The 10,656-nt window shown below is 36.3% G+C and overlaps 2 protein-coding genes across 8 annotated transcripts in view; one reads left to right on the forward strand and one right to left on the reverse strand.

Moving 5' to 3' along the window:
- LOC122573300 (putative fatty acyl-CoA reductase CG5065) overlaps nt 1-8,441 on the reverse strand; it is a 45,904-nt gene extending 37,463 nt beyond the window's left edge. For 4 of the 6 annotated variants that reach the window (XM_043739435.1, XM_043739436.1, XM_043739434.1 and 1 more), the window contains exon 1: nt 21-5,470. The gene's annotated coding sequence lies outside the window, so the exon portion shown is untranslated. Of the gene's footprint in view, nt 1-20; nt 5,471-7,822 lie in introns of those variants that run through there. The other 2 variants (XM_043739437.1, XM_043739439.1) reach the window with 2 other exon arrangements.
- LOC122573302 lies at nt 5,621-9,811 on the forward strand. Of its 2 annotated transcripts, XM_043739442.1 has the most exons (6): nt 5,621-5,898; nt 6,428-6,541; nt 6,877-6,999; nt 7,087-7,197; nt 8,449-8,516; nt 9,488-9,811. In XM_043739442.1, the coding sequence occupies exons 1-5, from the start codon at nt 5,783-5,785 to the stop codon at nt 8,471-8,473; spliced, it is 489 nt and encodes a 162-aa protein (XP_043595377.1). In that variant the 5' UTR covers nt 5,621-5,782; the 3' UTR covers nt 8,474-8,516; nt 9,488-9,811. The 2 variants fall into 2 exon arrangements, with proteins under 2 accessions (XP_043595377.1, XP_043595378.1); XM_043739443.1 differs by lacking the exon at nt 8,449-8,516 and having other exon boundaries at nt 5,623-5,898.
- Nucleotides 9,812-10,656: the final 845 nt, after the last annotated feature.

Below are 10,656 nucleotides of genomic sequence, written 5' to 3' on the forward strand. Positions count from 1 at the left end.
TTAAACTTTGTTCAAATTACCTGAAGTGAATGCATCGGTGAATCTGTTATTTTCTTGGCTTGAAATATTTTTTTAAACTTCGATATTCGTCCTTACTATTCAAGTCATTTGCCTTCGAATACGTAATATCCTTAACTTCAGAATTCAGAAAAAATTCAGAATTTAAATACCTACCAACTTAAAGATATAGCTTTATAACTTGTCGAAAGTTACGATCTCAATTGCAATCTGACAAAATCTTGCAAGCTTTCCAATTAAAAGTCCCAACTACTTCCACAATGCCAATCATTTTATTTAACTAAAAAAACCGATCGGAGAAAGAAACTCTCTTTGCGCGTGACTCACGAAACTCGGTTGAAATGGAACAAGGAAAACTCTCCCCATCACGAGTCAACGCGTGATTGCTCTATCACGTCTTCATGAAGCACTCGACCTGAAACGTTCGTATCAAACGTTCGCGGAAACGGAAATTTCGCGAAAGGAAAGCGGAACGTAGGACAAGTCACTGGATTGCAGTTGTCGACCATCGTTCTGATTGGCTTCGTATGGTCGCTCTTCGTGCAGTAGTTCATCCGTGGCGAGCGTGATTGGTCCGATAGATATGAAATTATTTCATAAATACGCACATACAGATCGCGTGGGTGGCTGATTTCGCAACTTCGTCTTACTGCGCAGTACAGCAAACTCTTTAGCTCATAAAAGTATTTGAACGCATGCCATAGAAAATTTTTATAAATATGTTATGCGTATTTCATACGAATCTTATAACGAGATAGCGAGTGGCATGATCATATCGGAAAAATTTGAAACCAATCTGGAAATGTATATAGAAGTTACAAGATATTTATTACAAAACTTTCATAAGAAATTAGCAAAGAGTAAACATATAATAAATGTTAAGAATGATCCTACTGTGTATAGCCATATAATATCGAATATAATACTGAATATGAATAACGTGATTCGTTAATACGACGACTAATTGACTGTTCAAATACTTTGACGATCTCTCGCACTAGATATCACACAATAGCTTTTACGTACATCTTCAGATTTCTTTTAAACTTTACCGATATTATCACCATATTCGAGTTTCATTGCAGCGCTAATGAAAATTCAAGATGTTCCCTATAAAACGTGATATATTCACAAAAAATGCTCCAACAGTCTCTCTCGCGAGGCATCGAAGGTAGCCGTATTAATCCTCTCTTACATAACTGAAAATCTTCATGCACGCATTGCATGTATTACGTAAAACATTTTGAACTTTCATTGGCGCTGTAACGAGACTTGACTATCGTCGCTGTGTTAGTGAAGTATGAGGCAGATTTGAAGACGTACATTATATATACGTATATGTCATTGATGTATTACACATTGGCGAGGAACGGGCCTCCAAAGTTGCACAATCAAAGAGAATTTCTGATTAGCCTGGCTATGTGTTGCTTTTCGTTATCTCGCAACGTAAAACCGACGACCGATTTCGTTCGACGCACGACTCCTCCGCCCTATCTTCAAAGGGGAGGAGACTGAATTGCGAAAAACGTCCACGTCGCTATCGCTCCGACACTTTCAAATGTTTGGTCCGAAACTTTGTTTTCACCGAGCGTTCTCTTCTATTTTTGACCGGACGGATGATGCAGCCTGAGCAATGGGGTAGATCAGCGTTCGTTGATCTCGTCCCTGTTATTTGTGTCTCTTGCTGTTTGGCAGTTGCCAGTGGATAAAATGCTACGAACGTGCGTTCGGAAGTTGAACGAGGCGCGATGCTCTTCTTCTTTTTTCTTCGAGATTCTTCCCAAGTTTCGAGGTTTCAGTAATGAGAGCTTATATGCTGAATGCGGGGAGTAAAGAGTTCGAGAAAAGAGAGCTTTCGTGTATTGGGCAGGTTCGAGAGGGTGGTGATGGGTTTAGTGGTTAGAGAATGGAGAGATAAGAATAAATAGGTCCTGCACTAACGAGAACTTCAAAGAAATAATTTACGTATTAAGTATTGAAACTATAGTACCGATTACAATGAACAATGTAAGTGAAACAAATATCTGGTTGCAGGCCACTTCCTTGGTTAGCTTCGTAGAAATATTCGTGCAAATATCTATTCGTGCAAATGGCTGCAGTCTAACAATCAGATAACAAAATAGTAGATCGTAAATAATACGAATAAATAATAAGAGAAATCGTTTATGAAATATCAAGAAATATTTGAGGTACGAAGAAATGACGAGATATGAATGACGAATAGAGATCGGAAGGAAATCATGGAAGAGTCCAAGGAGAGGTAATCGAAATTTTCGTTTTAATCTCATTCCTGTTTTGTTGGTATTATTTGCGCGTGCATTGAACAGGAAAAGTTCAACAGTCGAGTATTTTTACAAACATAAGAAAAAAAGACAACGAGGATAAAAGAGTCTTAACGAGAAAAATTATCAAAGTTTTTAATTCGGTTCTTATACCGAAAAATGAAAGAGAAGAAGTAGTCTCATATTGAAAGAACTATAATCACGGTTTAGAAAACACGATCGTGGCTACCTCCAAAAAGTCAGCAAATAATCTAGAAGAAGCACAACGATGAGCAATAATATTTACGTTGACGTAATAACTGAATAATTTTTATTTGTTCATATTTCGTAACTTTTTATCGCCCAGCTGGACCATTCGTAGAAGAAACATGTACGAAATAATTTGTTATCTGGGCTCGGTGCGCGTATACTTTGATTACATTTTACAATGTTACATTTGGTAAGACTGGCGCGTGCGATGAATGGTCGAGGACATCGCGTCGTGATCATCTGATCCGATGTTCGTTTAATTAGCATACTCGCTATCTCTCTTCCGTTTCTTTCGTATCGTACGGTTACAAATCTCAAATCGACATATTCTAAGCCACGTAAGAAATTCCATTAAATTTCTGCCGGCTTTTGCTAATCGTAACTTCATAAATCATAACTTCATATTTACTAGCTTTTTTCTTTTCTTTTTTACGAATTATAATTCGATTTTATCTCTTCTTTAAATATTTATAGTCCTGCTATGTACGATCGTCAGTCAGACTGCCAATATGTGTGTTTCTGCATCTCGAAATTTCCCATAAAAACATAAACATCTACAGTGTGGATAACTGCAAATTTTATATCAAATTTTGGATTGACAAAATTGTAAAATCAAAAATTCTAAAATTTGGAATGTAATTGTAATTCGGCTAACTCCGGATCTTTGCTGTATTGATTTGAGATGATCGGTGGAACATATTGAATAGAAAATACATATTGAACATATGTATTTTCCAAAGATGTAGGAAAATCCGTTGAGTAAATCGGATAAGTCTCCCGGATAGATTGCTCGAATCGATTAGATTCGAATGATGAAATACAACGTGGTAATTAGATCATGCTTTATCGTATTTTCGTTTTTATTTAGATTTATCTAAATTGTTCCAGCAGAGAGATTATAATTTCAACGAATTTCATTTTTTTAATTTTCCACAATTTCATTTTTGTAAATTTCGCTCCAGCCTCGAATCCCCACTGTCTTCGATGTATGTGTAATATTTAATACACATACGTAGAAATTTGTAAAATGACATCTAGCAAACGAATCAATTTTCCTTTCTTATTGAAAAACTATATTTCTTATGCCATTGCTCTCTGCGCTGTCAAAAATTCGTTGTAACACAATTCTTAAATTTACTCGCAACTTTTCAGTCTCTGCATTCGCTGTTTCTCTGTATATGCTTGCGCTATTACCGTCTCTTATTTCCTCCTCATGTATGGCAACAAGATCGAACATAAAAGAAACAAATAAAAATAGCTTCCCCGATTTCCCAAGAATGATCAATTTTCCTTGTGAACTTTCTCTTATGCACGAAGCATGCAAAATTCTCCTGACATGCACGTGGGAGGAGATAGGAAGTAAAACGCGAATGACGAAACTAGCAATCTAATTACGCTAAACGTTTATTCATGTCAGAAATTCTCCGTACGTCTTGCGTTTCAAGTAAGAAACATTACGTCGCATAAAATGTTGCAAAAAAAAAAAGGAGAAAAGTCGTGAAAAAAAGCTACTATCGAGACAAGTAAGCATTTTCTTTCTGTCGCGTGCCTCCTGATAGCTATATTATTGTATTTTATGATGAAAGCAACGACGTTAACTCCTTCCATTTCCACTTTCGTAACTGTACGTAAACATTCGTCCCTTTCCATTTCATTGAACACGAGAAATCCTCCATGTTCGAGCGAAGTAATAATATTCGTTTAAATAAAGCGATGAGAAAATCGACGTATTTTCGTGTAAAATTTTAGTTAACCGGCCCTATTTTCTTGATCGAACGGAGATCGACCAAATTCCAAATATAAGTCAAGGCAAATATAGCAAGATGATAAAGAGAAGAAATCACTGAAACGTAAGATGAACGTGACCTTCTGTAAGAGAGAGATTTTATGATCGATGAACTCGCATCGGCTTATCCTTACATAAAGCATCCGAAATAGCAACTTTCTATCATCGAAAATTCTACCACTCTTCGTTATCGTTTCATCGATATGCGCGAGATTCAAACACGTCATGAATAAAAAGAAACTGTAATCAATCCCAATTAATGCAGCAACGCTCTTATTTTTTGTGTCGAAAAGGAGTCACAAGACAAAACGTACAGTATCGTGCAACAGTTTTCGGCTACTTTAGATGGTCCCGGGGCTCTCCTACCAATCGTCAAGACGATCACCTTGGAGGTTTTAGCCGGTACGAATCCGGCACTACCCGACGCCCTCTCCCCGGAGGGCGCCTATGAAGGTTCCCTCCACGAAAAAAAAAGTTTTCGGCTACTTATCTTTTCAGGAAGCGCTTCTGAGTATCGAAGAGTATGGAAAGCGTGGCGATCGAAGTTTGAAATCGACGAACGGTAGAAAGCGCAGAACGTATTTATCGGGAGTTTTATTATTTTAAAGGACCCTCGAGAGGAAAAACTAGATTTTTCAATACTAACAGGTCATACGAAATTACCGATCACTTGAAATTCATCGATATCACTCAACGACACATTTACAAGTTCTTATCGGTCGTAGGTTTCTCGCTGGGACATTAATTTTGAATTTTTCAATAATTTAGGGACGATTTGTTGGACTATTTTAAATATTCCGTGGTGCTCTTACGTATCATGAGATTCTCTTCCATTTATTTCCTAGCGTAGTTAATTCCACGATTACACGATACAAGCTGACAGTTGTTGCACAATTAATTAAAAATATTAATTATACGACTATCGGTAAAAGAAAGCACCGCTGCAGTTTTTCAATTGCAAACAGATAGTTTCAGGCTTTCACTCGTTATCGTGCAGGCAATTAAGAAATGATCAGCGTGTTCTGGTACACTGACACCGTATTAAGGCTGGCTATTTTTTGAGACGCTTGACACCGGCGATAGGAGACACCGAAAACCGACCAAAGGGGGGGACATTTCTGAAAATCAATTACCGATACCGATTTATCGTACGAAAGGAACGATAACCACGAAAGAGGGTGTAACCACGTCAATGGCTTTTCAAGTAGAGGGGGAAGATGTTCCTCGAGCAAGAGGATATATAGGCGCACCAGAGTCTCGTAACGTTACAGTTTCAAGCAAAAACCGGACGATTCGGGCGACCTGTTGTCGATTCTACTTGTAAAATTTGGACGAGAAAGTTTCGCGGAAACATATTGAAAATTTCGCGAAAATTTCCAATTTCTTCTCGAGTTTTTCTTCTTTCTACGTTTTCTTTCATTTTATTAGTTTTACCTTGACGCGAACAATGAATAGTAGCGCGAGCAGAAATATTTCCGGCAACTATTGGATCACAATCGCTGTTGCACTTTTTGCTTCGCTTTGTCTCAGTGAAATCGTATCCGCACAACCTGGATATAACAGGTAAATGTTGTATTATACTTTACTATCTTTCATGAGGATTTTTTCGATAATCTATTGTCTTTTCATTTTCCTCTATGACTGCTTGTCTTACGATTTTTCTAATGTTTACTCACTCGATCGTTAGCCACATACTCAATAATTCGCATTTCGCAACTTGAAATTATAATTGAAACTTTTTCTTTTTTTTTTTACAAAAATTTGATCTGTAGCGTATCGTAATTATAATTTATAACGCGTATGTGATAAGATGTTACGCAGAGCAAGGGGTTGACGATGATTAAGATAACAAATCTTTTATTAACAATTTCGAACATTTTTTAAAACAAAGTCTAAGCTCAAGCTTCTAAGAAACAAAGTCCAAGCTGTAGTGCGATTAAGTAGACTTTCTCGAAGTGATTTCTATCCTATTTGAACGGCGTTTGCGCGATATTTGTGCTTCATAATTGTCGTTTGAGAGTATTCGTGAATAAAGTGATGTACTAATTTCGAAGAAGCAATAATTTCCCTATCGTTATTTATTTTCCAACAGAGTTGCGCGCGAGAACACGGTCGACATCTACGACACTCTGTTAAATTTTGCGAAAATAGGAGAGAAAGATATGGCGGAAGAAATGAGCGCTGGAATATCAGGAATGACTAAAGAGTGAGTAACCTTTCATCACGCCTCTCAACAACTTTCCAACATAGATTCCACTTTAAAGATATTTATTGAACAAGACATCTGAACCGAAGAACACTAGAGTCTAATTTTCAATAGAAATTTCCAACTCACCGCAAATTCTTTTCCTCTCTGAATCGATAGAAATTGTCAAAACGAAGGTTTTTCGAGTTAAAAATTTCGTTAATGAAACTACTAAGATCATAGTAGAGCGACCAAAAAATCTCAGTTTCAACGATAAAGAGGCTTCGAAAAAAGATTGCCCCTATCCGAATGGCAGACTTTCTCTTTTTTCAACAAATTTTGTATCACACACACAGACGACACAAACGATTATCGGATCAAAGGCGAGCAGAACTAGAGACCCTGATGGCACTCTCGAAAATGACGGGGAAATTGGTAAACGTGATCAGGGGAGGACGTCAACTGCAACCAACCAAGACGTGAGTAGTGTAAATGACAAATTTTCTAACTTACAACTTTTGTCCTCCTCTTCTATCAAATTTTCTAATCTTCCGCTTTATCGTCAGTGACAGGAAAAAACGTTCGGTCTTCGACATAAACGTGAAGAATCTACAAAGACTGTTCCGACTGTCGCAGAAATTGGGATACAAAGGAAACGCGGCATATCCGGTTGTTAGGTAAGCGACTGATATCGCATATTCGTTCAGCTTGAAGACGTATGATCAATTTTCTGAGTAAAATCTAGAGTTACCATTACCACTGACGAATATGAGAGAGACTACAGCCGTTAAATATCGACACGTTCGTGTAATAGAAGATATTACTGCGGCTGGTTCGACCAATCGAATTCTTTTTATTTACGCGAGATTTTATTTATTCTATTTATTATATAAGATTTCTATTTATTTACGCAATAACCCGCTGCGTTGTTTTAGTCATCTTCGACCCACTTGTTTACCTTTGTAAAAAAAAAAATTTCTTTTTTTAAATTTGTCGAATTCGAGGAATGTACGAAATAATCGTAATCGATATGCATAATTTCTTGTCTCGATTCTATATTGAATATACGTGTTCTTGGATCGCGAAGAGATTGTTTGTTTATTAAAAGATTGTGATATAAAAATTCAGGAATCACAGCAGGATTAACGTAATTAACGGTATCGATAAAGCACATGAAAAGTTTACTAATCAACTCAACTAGTCACTTCCACAGAGTTCGCTAATCTTGACGACCTTTGTTTAATAATAAATGAAACGTACAGATACTCGTACAACGTTTAAAAAGTAAGTCGTAGAGCTTACGATCGGCGTCTTCGAGGAACGTCAGTGAATTATCCCTGGAATGAAGTGCACAAATCTCCTCAGAATCGTTCGAAATTTCTAACAATGAAATTCAAGTAAAACTAATTCGTGCTCGGCGCTCACACATTTTATCGTCTTTGATACCGCACTCGGTACGTATTCTGCGCGTAAACGATCGATGTAAACGACGGATCGAAACTCTTCGAGGCTTGATCTTCGAAAAAAGATATCGCGTAGAACGAACTGCGCCATGGCTTTTCCATCTACTTCTTTTTCTCTGCTTCGCTTCATTTTTTTCTTCCTCGATAAGATCACGTTCGCGTATTCGAAATTCGCAATGCGAAACGCGTGCATATGTAACGAGAATCGGAAACGTGATGTAAGAGGAGCGTGGTGTTAGTCCAGATAAATCCTTGTCGAACCGAGACGAACTCGCGGCATCTTATCTGTCGTTGATATGTCGCAATCGGTCCGATTCGCATCAAAAATAATTCAACGATAGCGCGTTTAACGAGACGAGATACTCTTGGCACGCGAAATCGTTTCGATCTTACTTAACCCTCCCTTTCTTTGAACTATTTAACAGCGTAGCCCGAGGGAAACTCTATATCGCGTTATTTTCACAGCTTCACAGGCTGCCGGGACTCTTGAATGTTCTATGTTTCGGTCTCATTTTCATCTCAATGGCGAGAAGGTACCTTTGACGTTTCCAAAATATTTTCTGCATAAAATTGAATCAAGAAAGTAATCAGATATATCAGTAACGCTTTTCCTACGATACTCTTGTACTTTCCTTAAACTTGTAAAATTTTCCAACGATAGAAAAGTACAATTTAGTGTGAAAAATTATCCGAATAGGACACACGAGAGTCGAATATTATCGTAGGTAAAGCAATTATTAATTTCTGTTTTGTATGCAAAAGTGGAAACACGTACGTCTGTTGTTTATCTATACATGTGAAAACCAGGAACTCAAGAAATCTCGTACATGACCAGGATTACCAGATCTGTAGAGACGATCAATTTCATTTTTTTATAATGTTCATAGTGAATTGCTCGATAAAGCAGTTAAACGATATACAGGCCAAATCGAGTAGGATTCGTGAAAATATTTTCAATGTCGAATATTTCGTAGTATTCTGGACTTCATTCAGAAAATTGCGTATACGGTAGAATTCGTAGCTAGCCTCGTGAGATAAACTCGATGACCCGGATATCTTTGTAGTATTTTAAATACGGCCAAATAGTACATACTTACTACTCTTCTCGCGGTGACTGAGTTGCCTTTTCATTGATATATCATTCTCGATAACATTGTGGAATTGAAATAACAGAATAGTACGTTGTTTTTCATACTGATCGCGAAAATTAGACAAGAGAAATCGGTTAAATTAACTAACAATGTTACTTGCCTTCTTTCAGCATCATATAATTTGTATAGCTTTGATCTCTTACTCTTATCTTTTTCATTCTCTCTTCTCGGATTCTCTTCTCTTTCCCTGTTATAAAATATATCCTATAAAATATACGTTAAATCTTAAAAATATGTACAATTTGCGAGACGTTTATTAAGTACTTACATGATGCTATAGTTCTGAAAAATATTAATCATTCGTCCGAAATAATTAAGCGCCTGTTAACATATCGTTTCTTATTTATTTACAGTTGAAGCCACAGAATCATGCAGAATGTATTGGCGTGAATTTATTTATCCATGAAAGTGCATCGAACCAAAAAAGGATGACCCTGGCACAAAAGAAATTTCGTGTATCGATTCGTCTGCGAAACCATTGACGAATCACGAATCAGGCGTTTCATAAAAAATTATTATCATCTCCTATGAATTTCGCAGGAATAATACAAATTCCAATTACTGCACAACTATTTATTTATTATACCTAATGGGAAACTGATATGAATCCTCTTGTGAGATATTTCTTAATGTATTCTTTCTTATACTCTGACAATAAATTTATATAATATAATATACATATATCATTATATATTTGTTTACCTATGTTTACTTGAAATTTGTATGCTGGTAATTCGTGCACAATTAAATCTTCAATTTACAATTTCAAATACGTAGTTTAATTTTATAATTGACATTTAATCGACGTTATATATACATGTTTTTTATTTATGGTAGAAATATAACATTAGATATAAAAATATAACAACAACATTATAAATTTCGAATTTCAAAAGAATGTACATTAATCATTACCTTTCTGCCATCTAGCGGTCATTACTTTAAGTATCTGCAGCATAGTATCAACGGAGGGACTAACATTGAATCGGTAATGTCCGAAACGATAATAAAATGGTAAGAAGGTCAAGTGACTCCTAAAACATAAAACGTGAAACACTGGAGACACAAGAAACACGAGATATCATCGTTGAATACCAGTCTTATTCTATATCTCATCCTAGTCAACGTTAGTACATATGTATTCTGATTTTACTTACCATCGCTGTCTCTAATTTTTTTGACGGTCGGTATTACAGAACATGGGACAGGAATGGATTTCTATATGGTTATGAAAAAAAACGATTGCAAGGTTACATTATACAAGGTCACATTACATCGTTCGTTTATATATTCTATTTTTCATATTCACTTAAAAATTCACATTCTAAAGGAGATATTTAAATCAAACAATTCTTTTATCGAACACTCGTAACGTCTCGAATGACTCGTAATGACTCGTATGTCATCCATCGTATCGTTGTAAGTAACACAAGCAATATTCTTATAATATTTCTCAAAGTATAACACCGAGAAACAAATTTATTATCTATTACACGACATAACAGCCGAGCTTTCACACATG

The sequence above is a fragment of the Bombus pyrosoma genome, linkage group LG12 (assembly GCF_014825855.1).
Source record: "Bombus pyrosoma isolate SC7728 linkage group LG12, ASM1482585v1, whole genome shotgun sequence".
NCBI lineage: Eukaryota > Metazoa > Arthropoda > Insecta > Hymenoptera > Apidae > Bombus > Bombus pyrosoma.

Coding starts and splice junctions, on each gene's coding strand:
- LOC122573302 (XM_043739442.1), top strand. CDS start 5,783: ATGAATAGTAGCGCGAGCAGAAATATTTCCGGCAACTATTGGATCACA. Junction 5,899..6,427: donor GCACAACCTGGATATAACAG/GTAAATGTTGTA, acceptor ATTTTCCAACAG/AGTTGCGCGCGAGAACACGG. Junction 7,198..8,448: donor GCGGCATATCCGGTTGTTAG/GTAAGCGACTGA, acceptor TTATTTTCACAG/CTTCACAGGCTGCCGGGACT.